This window comes from Cupressus sempervirens, chromosome 3 (genome assembly GCF_028749045.1).
Source record: "Cupressus sempervirens isolate cs-2001-9-10 chromosome 3, ASM2874904v1, whole genome shotgun sequence".
Classification (NCBI taxonomy): Eukaryota; Viridiplantae; Streptophyta; class Pinopsida; order Cupressales; family Cupressaceae; genus Cupressus; species Cupressus sempervirens.
Genome location: NC_143120.1, coordinates 1,078,533,618 through 1,078,546,824, shown reverse-complemented (window position 1 = coordinate 1,078,546,824; position 13,207 = coordinate 1,078,533,618). Strand labels below are relative to the sequence as shown.

The following is a 13,207-nucleotide window of genomic DNA, read 5'->3' as shown; positions in this document are numbered from 1 at the left end:
TAATTCTCTTGATCCTTTCTTTGTTTACAGAAAAGATAGCTATGTGATTTCTCAATCTATCAAATATGTTACACAAAAACAAAATATTTTTATTTATCTCTAAATTTGATTACATATTACAAACTTCTCCACTCTCAATTCTGCAGCTTGATGAAATAATACATTTTTACTTTTTTTTCGAGTTTACAACCTTCAAAAGACTTCCTCAAACACATTGATCATAAATTGACTCTTCTTGACATATATTAAACTATAACAATATCAACTATCCAAATGAAAAACTCTATCAAATTTATGCATGACAAGTTTGGGGGTGCATGTAAACTAGTGGAGAATGCAGTTAGGACGGTGGAACTATGACTTCAGTATCAGTTGTCAATAATTAATCCTTCTCCTCTGAGTTTGACTAAGGCAATATTTTGGTTTCATAATGGAATAAAGAGTTTCAACATAGAGAGATGGATTTGTTAATCGACTGTCCAATTTTATATATTCCCCACTATTAAAGTATGTACTGAATCATACAATGTATCAAGTCTAGGTCATCCTCGAAAAATTACACATTTTCTTCAATGGTCATGTCCTCTTTGACTTCTTCAGTTCTCTTTTTCTCCATTATTTGGAACCTTATTTCTATGAAGTGACTCAATTTACCAGTCCTCCATTGCTCAACACGATAAGATAAACTTGACTCCCCAAGCAGTGCATCAATAAATACTATGGACTTTTCATTGATTTCTCCTGTTAGGAGCATTTGCAACAATGGGCTAACAATTTTCCTGTCAACCCAGTGACTGAGGTGTCTAGAACCATAAACCTACAAAAGCCAAATTAGAGATTCTGTCAGCCAGAAACTAAATCCCAAGAGTAGTCATTGCACAAATGTAATATTGCAGCACTTGAATTATATATATAAGAGACCAGGAACTTATAAATGGTATATACTAAATTCATTTAATTTTTCCTGCAAAGGTAACCACTTCAGCTAGTTGGGATAACCAGCCACTACTCCAATAACAACACAAGGCTGATGCACATGCTCGAACGGAGTATATTGTAATCATATTTAGAATATAAATCCTGCAAGAAATTTCCAATAATTAAAATTTGATACATGCTCTCTAGAATTTTTGGTACTTTCTAACTTTGAAAATTTGGAAGGCAACCAGCTTACATTCTATCGTAGCCAAGAAGCCATGATGTAAACTGGTTCCTTGGCATCATTGAAAGGTGACTTTGCCTATTATTCGATTACTTGCAGGCGTAATAAAAAAGGAGTTTTTATATATTTTTAGATTACTTCATTTAAGCTATTTTAGCATGTCCTAGATTACTAATGTTCTAAATTTTGTGCAAGCAAGTCAATGCATTTATCAGGATTTGTGTAGTGTGGTACGCTTACATCTACTAATAAATGGTAGTATAATTTTCATTATCAATCCTCAACATTTTGTTGAAGGTCAATGGAAGCTAAGCTAGCTTAGATTAAGGTATTTATGTGACTCTACCTTTGGATGAGGACCCTTCTAATGTAAGGCCCAAAATTCAATCTCTCAATAAAAGTAGCTAGGCTTCATTTTTCACCTATTGGACAATAGTTTGGACAAGCATCAAACCATGTAACACAACTTTATATGAAGAGGAAAAATAATTCTCAAAAATAGACATACAGGACCATAGTCTTCGATAAGAACAAGATGCAGAGTTGCATTAGAGACTATCAAGGTGACTCCCCTCCTTGCAAGCAGTACAGTTGCATCTTTCATATGGGATCTGACAACTTTCATCAGCTCCTTAGTTTGAAGAGGATTAAAAATAACTATCTCATCAAGACTTTCTAATAGCTGTGGCTTAATGTGCTTTCTCACTTGCAATGAAGTTAAAAGATAATTTATCACCAATCTTTTCTTTAAGCATAAGCAGATCACTTCGGGTAGTGGTACAAGAAATAATAAGAAGCAAGTTCTCTTCAATTGTACATACTTGTTGCATCAGTCTTGCCTAGCCAGCTTGTAATCTACTTCCAGGTCCTGCATGTTAATTATTGTTAGTTGGACATCTATAATTTCTGACCCAGAAATAGCAATAGTATTTATGGGTAGCTTGGACAACTGTTCATCCTTATCTATGTATAGCAGCATTAGTTATGGGTAGTTTGGACAGCTATTTTTTCACTTGCCAAGAATTAGTAAATGGTTATTGCAAGGATAATTATTTACTAATTTTAGTGATTCCCTTTTGGACAACTTGCGACTAATTCTATTATTGGCTGTTAAGTTGTCTTAATCTTAGCCGTTGGTTTGATTTAATCTTGACGGTTGGTTTGCCAATAGGATTAGTATAAAAAGGGGTCATTGGGTCATTTGGAGATACAAGTTTTGGAAAAATATTTGCAGTGTTAGCAAATAGTCTTGCAGTGTTAGCAAGGGCACAATGTTAGCATGGGGATAGTAGTGGGGAATATCAGCGGGAGAAATTAGGAGGTTGTCAAAGTTATGCCAGCAAGAGGCAAGGAATTTTGTATCTCTTGATTTGCTGAAGTTTAATATAATTCCTCATATGTAGAACTGGTTTTCCCTTAGGGGGTTTTTCCAAGGACAACTTGTCCAAAAATATTGTGTTCATTGTGTTGTGCATTTCTTTTCATATTTTATAAATGAAGTTGTAGTTGTATTATTTTTCGATATTAACTGAGAATTTATTTTCAGCAGTTTAGTAATCATTTATGATAGGAGATTAATAATCAGTGACTGCAATAGTTAGATTTTTCACATGGTATCAGAGCATTGTTAAGGGTAGAAGAGTTTTTCCCTAGGAAAGAAATTTTGATCTCTTTAGATTTATTATTGCTTTAAACCCTTGAGATGGCTTCAGCTTGTTTGAGGGATCAGGATAGATTGGATGGTGCCTCCAATTTTGGTGTTTAGAAGGCCAGAATTTCTTTATTGTTGGAAGAGAATGGTATCAAGGATTATGCTACCAGTGTTGTACCTGTACCAATGAATGCAACACAACTTGTAGCATATAGAAAGGATGATGCCAAGTCAAGGAGGATAATCCTTGATGGTGTCAAGGATCATATTGTTCCACATATCTTGAAGCTAGATAAAACGAAGAAGATGTGGGACGCCATTCTAAATCTATACCAGAATGCTACCACCAATAGGAAGTTGATACTTAGAGAGAAGTTAAAGAATACCTGGATGAATCAGGGAGAAGATGTCACAAGTTACCTCACTAGACTCAAACTTGTCAAGGATGAGTTAGCAGTTGTTGGAGATAGCCCTAGTGATGACAAGCTAGTGAGAACAACCCTAAATGGGTTTACCAAAAAATGGAGTGTCTCTGTTCAAGATGTCAATGGATGAGATACTTTATTGAGTTGGGATTGATTATGGACTGATTTCACTTAGGAGGAGTTTAGACTAAGTCTTGTCAATGGGGCCAACAAGAGTCAAAAAAATGAGGTGGAACAAGAGAACGTTGCCCTAGTGGGTAAAGGGAAAGCAAAGAAGGGATCTAGTAAAGGATCAAATTCAAAAAGTAAGAAGAACAAGAAGGACCTTTCTAAGGTCAAGTGCTTTGGATGTCATGAGTTTGGCCACTATGTCAGTGATTTCCCAGAGAGGAAGAAGGGTAAGAAGTAGGTGGCAACTTCAGCAAGTGCGAAAGAACTCTCCAGTAGAATGGAAGATGAGTTTGCACTCATAGCTTGCATGGTTAGCTCAACCTCATAGTGTGTTTGGTATATAGATAGTGGGGCATCATTTCATATGATAGGATTTAGAGAGCACTTCTCTAGTTACAAGGAGGAGGACACCAACATCCGGATCTCTATGGGAAAATTGTCCAAACTCAAGCCTATTGGGAAAGGGATTGTTCAGTTTCAAAAGGAGAATGGAAAGATAATTCCACTTCATGATGTGTTATATGTGCCAAGCTTAGGTATGAATTTGATTTCTATATCTGTTCTTTAGATAGGGGGTATATTGTACTCTTTAGAGGGACACATGTGTTGATTAAGCACAAGGATTGGAAATCACCCATAACTATTGGAGTTAGGAGTGGTCACCTTTATAGATTGTAGTTTGATACTCCTAAGGCACTTATGAGCAACAATAATCCTAGAGATCTTGGAGAGCTATGGCATAGGAGGATGGGCCATATTCATCATGGAGCACTTAGATTACTTCATGAGATCATGACAGGTGTTCCAGAGGTGAGCACAGAGCATGACAATGTATGTAAGGAATGTGTGTTGGAGAAGTTTGTGAAAGCATCTTTTCCAAGGAGTGAAACCAGATCTAAGGGTGTTCTTGATCTAGTACATTTAGATTTTTGTGGAACGACATTCACAAAATCTCTCAGAGGATATGAGTACTATGTTACTTTTGTTGGCGATTTCTCTAGAAAGACCAAGATATATTTCTTGAAGACTAAGGATGATGTTTTCAATCGATTCCAAGAGTTCAAGGATTTTGTGGAGAATTCGACAGACATGGAGGCGAGTACAAAGGAAATGTCTTCCAGGAGTTCTGCACCAGAGAAAGAATCAAGAGAGAATGGACTATTCTTTACAATCCTTAGCAGAATGGAGTTGCTAAGCGGAAGAACCATTCTATATCAGAGGTAGCAAGAGCTATGCTACATGACCAAGACATGCCCCGTTACTTATGGGTAGAGGCGTGTAATACAGTAGTCTACATTTAGAATAGAGTTCCACACAAGGTGCTAGGGAAGATGACACCAGAGGAGGCTTTCATAGGGAAGAAGCCAGATGTTAGTCACTTCAAGATATTCAAGAGGTTGGCATATTGTCATATACCTGGACATACACGTACAAAGTTAGATCAGACTACAGAGAGGGGGTACTTTTTTGGGTACAGTGAGACCTCAAAGGCATACAAGATTTTCATTCTAAGGACTAAAAGAATTATCGTTAGATGAGATGTCAAGTTCATGGAGGACAAGGCATTCAGGAGATCCAGAGATTTGCTAGTAGATGATCAGAGTGAGTAGCCAATAGAAGCTCCAAGACCAAGTCAAGAGCAACAAAGCTCAAGTATAGTTACCAGTACAAGTGTAGACTCAGTTAGTGAATATTCACAGAGTATGGAGCAATAGGTGTAGTAGGAAATGCATCTAAAAGACTTAGAGATGGAAATTTCATCCTCTATAGTTTGCAGTGGGAACCATATGGTTCCAGATACACAAAGCCTGGATATTCAGGAGTTTGTGGGAGCTCTTAGGAAGAGTACTAGATAGTGAAGACAATCAGCCAAGTTCAATGTCTATGTGGCATTAGATAGTCAGTTGGTAGATAGTGAGCCTTCTAGCTATCAAGAAGCTATAGAACATCAGGTATGGAAAGATGCTATGGTTGAGGAATATTCTTCAATAATGCAAAATGATGTGTGGGAGGTAGTACCTAGACCAACAAATAGGGTTGTAGTTGGATCACATTGGATCTATAAGATAAAATACGATGCAGATGGTAGCATCGAGAAATACAAGGCGAGGTTTGTGGAAAAGGGGTTCTCTCATAAGGAGGGAATAGACTATGAGGTGACATTTTATCCTATTGCCAGGTATACTTCTATAAGAGCTATAATCTCACTTGTAGCATAGATGGGATGGAAAATCCATCAAATGGATGTCAAGACAACATTCCTTAATGGTAAGTTGAAGGAGGAGGTATACATAGAACAACCAAAAGGCTTTTTAGAACATAACAAAGAGACTCACGTGTGCAGATTGAAGAAAGCATTTTATAGACTCAAGCAGGCTCCTAGAGCGTGGTATGAGCGCATTGATACATACTTGCAAAAAATGGGCTTTGTGAAGAGTGAAGTAGATGCTAACCTCTACTACTTGATGGTTGGGGGTGAGATTAACATTCTTGTTCTTTATGTGGACAACCTATTTCTTACAAGTTCACTAGGGCTCATAGTGGATTGTAAGAGGAACCTTGCAGAAGAGTTCAAGATGACAGATTTAGGACTTATGCACTAATTTCTAGGCATGGAAGTATGATAGACAGATGGGGAGATTTTCCTTGGTCAAAGGAAATATTGCATTGAAATCTTGAAGAAATTTGGGATGGAGGATTACAAAGCCATGTCTACACCCATGATCATGAATTTGAGGAAGGTAGATACAACTAAGGAGAAAGATGTAGATCCCACTTTATATAGATAGTTGATTGGTTCACTTATGTATTTGGTCAACACTAGACCATATATAGCATTTGCAGTAAACTCTCTTAGTCAGTTCATGGTTGAACCAAAGAGAATTCATTGGATAGCGACTAAGGATGTGCTACATTACTTGCATAGTACAGTCGAGTATTGGATCAGATATGTTCAAGGTGAAGTTATTAGGTTGATAGGCTATACTAATGCAGATTGGGTAGGAAGTACAATAGACAAAAGGAGCACTTCAGGGTGTTGTTTCAGCTTGGGATCAGGAGCTGTATCTTGGTTTAGCAGGAAGCAGAAGTCTATGGCTCTAAGTTCAGCAGAAGCAGAATACATAGTAGCTAGCATGGCGACATGCAAAGTTATATGGCTTTGAAAGTTGTTAGTAGCCTTGTTTGGTCAGAAGGTTGAGACTACTATGATACATTGTGACAATCAGAGTTGCATCAAGTTGTCTGAGAAGCCAATATTTTATGATAGGTCTAAACATATAGATATCAGATATCACTTCATCAGAGATTGTGTACAAAGGGGAGTTGTTTGACTACAATACATACATTCAGATGAGCAGGTAGCAGACATTCTGACTAAGGCATTGGGGAAGGAAAAATTTATTTTCTTTAGAGATAAGATGGGTGTCATGCAGAACAACTTCCTTGCTAAGAGGGAGTGTTAATTATTGTTAGTTGGACAGCTATTATTTCTGACCCAGAAATAGCAGTAGTATTTATGGGTACCTTGGATAGTTGTTTGTCCTTATCTATGTATAGCAGCATTAGTTATGGGTAGTTTGGACAGCTGTTTGTCCACTTTCTAAAAATTAGTAAATGGTTATTGCAAGGATAATTATTTACTAATTTTAGTGATTCCATTTTAGACACCTTGCAACCAATTCCATTATTGGCTGTTGAGTTGTCTTAATCTCAGCCGTTGGTTTGATTTTATCTCAGTCATTGGTTTACCAATAGGAGTAGCATAAAAAGGGGTCATTGGGTCATTTGGAGATACAAGTTTTGGAAAAACATTTGTAGTGTTAGCAAACAGTCTTGCAATGTTAGCAAGGGTGCAATTTTAGTGTGGGGATAGCAGTGGGGAATATCAATGGGAGAAATTAGGAGGTTGCCGAAGTTTTTCTAGTAAGAGGCAAGGAAATTTTTATCTCTTGATTTGCTGAAGTTTAATATAATTCCTCATTTGTAGAACTAGTTTTCCCTTAGGGGGTTTTTCTAGGGACAATTTGTTTGAAAATATTGTGTTCATTGTGTTGCGCATTTCTTTTCATATTTTATAAGTAAATTTGTAGTTGTGTTATTTGTTGATATTAGCTGAGAATTTATTTTCAGCAGTTTAATAATCATTTATGATAGGAGATTAATAATCAGTGACTACAATAGTTAGATTTTTCACACTGCAAACAAGTTCTCTGATCTAAGGATGGTTGTCATTATAATGACTATGCTGGAGAAGTCAACCATTCGACCATTTCCATCTATCAATCTACCATTAGCAACCGTCTGAAGAATGATGCCCAGTACAGATACATGTGCCTTCTCTACTTCACTAAATAGAACAACACAGTACGGTCATCTTCTAACTATATTTGTCAATTTTCTACCCTCTTCATAACTAATATATCGGCAGTAATTGGTTAAAAATCAGCTGAAATAATGCTTATTTTGATTACCTAAAAAAGGGAAAATCAATTGGAAAAAGAGCAATCTGAGAGAAACCTATTGCAGTGATAGATGACATACCCAACCGGAGCACCGATAAGCCTAGAAGTAGAATGTTGTTCCATGTATTTAGACATGTCAACCTACACTAGCAGGTTTTCGTAATCAAACAGTTGTTCCACAAGAGCATTTACAAGCTTTGTTTGGCCATCTCCAGTGGGTCCCAAGAATAGAAAGGATCCAGTAGTTTTATGTGCTCTCCCAAGTCTTCTCTTTGATCTGACCAAGGCATCTGCAACTGCCTTGAATACTTTGCCTTGCCCAACGACTATTTCATGCAAGTGTTCAGCCAAGCCCAAGAGGCATTCCTTATCAGTTCACATAAGCTTGTTAACAGGAATACCTGTCCAATGACTTGCCACCTATATGACATAGCAATATATCCATGAGTACCAATTAAAAGTAGTAAAACTCTCACATGATTACACATACCTCTGCAATTTGATATGGCCCGAAAAACTCTGGATTTGTTTCACAATGAGCTATCACCACATCTATCTCTTCAAGTGCACCGTATCTCAAATCGATGATTGTCACCACATCCATCTAGCTTTCTACCATTTGCAGGGTAGACATCAACTCTTCCCACTATTGCCTTAACTGATGGATCTCATTTCCTCTTTCTTTGGCACTCTCCAACTGTATTTTGAGAGGGATGATCGCATCCCTCAAATTCGTAATCTCTTTCTGAACCTATATGATTGGTAAAATGTGAGTAGTAAGTTCCCATAAATCCCATGGAAAGCCCCCTTGCAAACCACACCAGGTTTCTTTCCCCATTGCAAACATAATGCTCAAGCGAGATAGAATTAAAATTGAACTATTAAAAAAAGAAAAGGAACGTAAATATCAGTACCAACCTCCACCATCCTAGCTTGCATTGCTTTATCTTTCTCTTTTTCGGGTGCATGCAGCTCAACTTCCAGTTGATTAATTTTTTTTCATGACCATGAATTTCTTTTTGTGTACTATCTAACCATGCTCTCACATTTATGCATGCTCCATCAAGAAAATCAATTGCTTTGCCAGGAAGATGGTGACCTGCTTAGAATCCAAACATGGAAACAATAATGAAATGCTTTTACATGAAAGCACAAAAAAAATGCATGCATTCTACTTGAACTAAAATTAAGGTCTCAAGCCTCATCAAGAGTCTAATAATTTAAAATCAAGACAATAAGTTTACAAAATTATTTGATCAAATCTCATATATTTGTGAACTTATCAGTTATATGACAACTAGATAATTGGGAAGCAACCACTAATGCACTGTCCATGATCCTCACACTATAGTGCCCTTCATACGTTTCTCTCAAACTGCACAAAATGTTGATGGGATCAAGCACACTAGGTTCAACCATGAACACCTACAAGAAATAGTCAATAAGGTAAACTATTCACAAAGTGGCATACGGCCAACGGCCATGACACGACACAATTACATTTGGAAAAAATAAGTCAATTTTAACTATTTCAACATTTTTAGTCTTCAAATGAGATTTTGTATGTGATTTTTAAGCTATCCATGATCATACAATGAAAAGGAAGCACTAAAACAAAAGTTATAAATTAGCTAACCTGTTGGAAATAATTCCTAAACTCAAAATTCTTCTCTACACATTTGTTATACTAATCAAATGTAGTTACTCCAACACACTTCAGTTGATCACGAGCCAAAATAGATATTTGCTATAAAAAAAATTTAAAAATTATTTTAAAAATAATATTTATAAATCTTCCTACAAACAAACATTATCCTCAACAAATCTAACCACAAAAAGATGAGCAATTCGTAGTAGCAAAAATAAGCTGAATAGCTACATTTAATCTAGAAATTAAATCTGAACTTGGACAACTTACTTTGGCAAATCCCCTCTCAGAATCTGTTGGGCCAGCCCCTCTACCACTGATGTCTTACCAACACCGTCCTCTCCAATCAGTAGGGGATTTTTCTTCGTCTTTCGGAAAAGAATTCTAATGATATGCTCTATTTCTTTATCTCTACTGATCATTGGACCAATCTTCATTGTGTCTTCTAAAAGGTCGTGACCATAAGTCTTGAGCGTAGGGAAATTGATTACATTCGAAAAGAGGTCCTCTAGTACATTCTTAGGGTCTCCCTCCCTCTCCACTTGAAATTTTACATTGGCAGGGTCCATGCCTGCTTCCTTGAAGCACTCAATAATTTGCAGGTCCTACAATAGAACAACATCCAAGTGGTGCACCGCCAAAATATGGTTATCATTTTTCTTCCTACGCTTTGTACACTTTAGATACAATTTGTAACAATAGTGCTTCGAGGGATTTCGTGTGCAATAGAGCCGGAGCCATTAACAGGTAAACATTCTAGGTAGTGATATAGAACTCTCTTGATAGACTCCACTGCTTCGTCTCCACTAGGAGTACTTGACAAGATTACTTGTCTTAGCAATCCACGCTTATCCTCGATGAGGGTAATGGCCAGGTGAACTATTATAACTTGTGCATGGCCAATTGTACGAGCCAGCTCCACACTTGTTGCTATAACTTTATTTGTTTTGTTGGAACATCTCTCTAGATTCATGATATTGGGTTTTAGAGAATTTCTCTAAGGCTACAGGGTGAAGGAAATAATGATATAGGTATATAGGCTTCTTGAGAGAGCTTCTACTTTTGTAGATGCCAATACTGATATAGGTATATATGGCCTTCTTGACAGTGATAACAATATATGTATATGACATTATGGACACAGATTGTGACTCTGAAATTTCCTTCCTGGACAAGATTTTTTTGCTAAAAGAAATTGATTTTATAGAATCCATTGCAAATTCTAACAAATTATGGGTGCGTAGTAAATTGCTAGGATTCAAATGATCAAAAATGTCAGAATTCACTCTCTAATATCTTCACACTTTAATAGAGGATCTATTCAGAATTTTTTCACTTGAAACAATCCAGATCAAATATGCACTATTTCAAATAATACTTAGTCATTTATGGAATTACTGAATGCATATCGTGCATCACACTATGTAATTACCGAATACAATCATATAATTGTTGCATATATTCCTCTTTATTGAAATCTCTATCATGTCATTGCAAAGTTCAAACAACTAGTGCCTAGCAGCCATCATTTTGCAATACATCCACTACCTCTTTCACCAAAATGTGTGCCACGGCCTTTTCAACTATTGCATGTCAAAATGACTATTTCATGATTGGTTACTGAAATGAAAATGTATAAGGGGAGGGGACATTATGAAAAATTAATTAAATCAAATTAAAAAGTATAAAAATTAAATTATTTATATAATTATAAAAAAATTACATACAGAATAATTCTTTAGACAAAAACAAGAAAAGATGAATGCTCTATATCAATTCCATTCATTCTTGGAATCTATATCAATTCAACCCATTCTTAGAAAAACAATTATTCATCTACTATACTTTTAGAGTCTAGACTTCTTATTGAACATCCATCTCACACAAATAAAAAAGTGAACACATTAAAATATCAAGTACTAATCAAAAAACCATTCACTGAAAATATCCGAAAAGATACTACTCAAATTTGAAAAGAAATTTATGAATTACTTATTCTCTAATTTTATCACATGAGTGCCATAGTTTATACAACTTAGAGAATCCTATAGCTCAAAATGTTTCCAATTGATCAATTGAATTAATGCCTTCTTTTTCTTGCCTTTGATACCCATCTAGAATAAGACAATGTAGAAAGTGAACTTAATTTCAATCAAATGAAATATCATCTAAACTATGAACTCTGTGAAACTTAGTAAATAATTCTGAAGTTAAGGGTGCTCTAATGTTGGTGAGATTATAGACTACATTATCTCCATTTAAAGTTTTCCCTCTATAGCATGGCATAACATGTGATAATTTGGTTAGAAAATTCAATATGTGTAGAGGCTATCACTCACTTATTACGTAGGAAGTCAATTGAGCTTTTTTATAAAAAAAAAATTTGGAAATCTTTAAAGTTATTCATGCCTTCATCACTAAAATTATTTAGCTATGACCTGACTTATATTTTTTTCTCTATTAAACTTGACTTACCAAAACATATAAATTGAAATTTTGTTGCGCCAACATCTACCAACTACTACAAATTGATATTACACTACACATACCCAAGTGGAGCACCGATAAGTCTTGAATCATCATTTGGATAGCTATTCTACTCCATCTTGCCAATTATTGCCACACCCTACAAACCATAGATCAATCCTTCACTTTGCTAACTAATTTCATGCACTCTTCTTTCAAGAATTTCATTTTTAAAGGGATCATCTTCTCCATCAAATCACCAATCTCCTTATGTAATTCATAGAAAACTCACTTGCAATACCACAGTGATTCAACCGGCATTACTTTAAATAAACTAGCAACATCTATTGAACCCTTATAACGTCAATTTAGTTTAAATAAGAAAACCCCTTTGTCAATTTGAATTCAACCAATTATATTAACAACCATTGGGCATTAAACATAAAGATATGAATGAAACAAACAACAATAAAAGAAAGTCACTCATCAACACGAAAAACCAAATGTAGTTCATCAATAATTGAAATAAAAAATTCCACCTCCTTCCATAAATAATTAAATCGAAGATCAACGTCACCTATGCATGTCACCCCAGCTACTCAGGCAAGCCTATTTTCACTTCTATCAAACTTTTTGTATGTTGCATCAAAATTAGAAACTTTTATGAATTTCGATCATCAAATAATAGAGGAGCTAAAGAAGTAAATAGTCGTAGCAGCAATGGATTTGCTGCAACTAAAACCATAACTTAATGGGATCAATGCAACCTCAAGGGACTTGCGGCAATATAGAGAGATATTTTATGAATTTCTAAATGTGAATTCATATAACTTAATGTACACCAAGCCCAATTAAAGTCAAATAGTCTAAATGCATTATATTTTAATTATAAGACAAAATACATTTTTTTTTTAATTTCAATTTTTTACTATTTTTTAGTACTATATGATTGTTTAAAGAGGAATAATTGGTCTCTAAAGATTAAAAAGGATCGGATCTGTTTAAGAGAAATACAAAGGAGGATGATCTTTTGAACTATGGTTGGTTGATTAGGTCATTGATTTTAGGAAAGAAGAAGAAATGCTATAGTGATTATGGAGGAATAAAGATAAGTTCTTGAGGTTGAGACAAAAATGCATACTTGAAGTTTGAAAAGTTAGAGGATAAAAATGGGAAGTTATATAAAAAAAGAGACAAAATTTGTACATTTGGAGTAATATT

General features: G+C 35.4%; 1 protein-coding gene and 2 pseudogenes across 1 annotated transcript; all 3 read right to left on the bottom strand.

Moving 5' to 3' along the window:
* Positions 1 to 556: 556 nt before the first annotated feature.
* On the bottom strand, positions 557 to 6,779 carry LOC149570506 (chaperone protein ClpB1-like). Its single transcript, XM_089817205.1, has 3 exons — positions 6,755 to 6,779; positions 1,671 to 1,867; positions 557 to 817 (listed from the first exon to the last, which is right to left on the bottom strand). Exons 1-3 carry the CDS (start codon positions 6,777 to 6,779, stop codon positions 557 to 559), a joined length of 483 nt encoding a protein of 160 aa, XP_089673331.1.
* Positions 6,780 to 7,600: 821 nt separating this feature from the next.
* LOC149570505 (chaperone protein ClpB1 pseudogene) lies at positions 7,601 to 8,476 on the bottom strand (annotated as a pseudogene).
* Positions 8,477 to 9,786: 1,310 nt separating this feature from the next.
* LOC149570504 (chaperone protein ClpB1-like) overlaps positions 9,787 to 13,207 on the bottom strand; it is a 64,309-nt pseudogene continuing 60,888 nt past the window's right edge.

Excerpts from the sequence above, each read along its gene's own strand:
- LOC149570506 (XM_089817205.1), bottom strand. The coding sequence starts at position 6,779 with ATGTCTGCTACCTGCTCATCTGAAT. Across the intron at positions 1,868-6,754 it reads TGCTACCTGCTCATCTGAAT|TGAGAAAGCACATTAAGCCA; the intron begins GTATGTATTGTA and ends CTTCATTGCAAG. Across the intron at positions 818-1,670 it reads TTATCGAAGACTATGGTCCT|GTTTATGGTTCTAGACACCT; the intron begins GTATGTCTATTT and ends TGGCTTTTGTAG.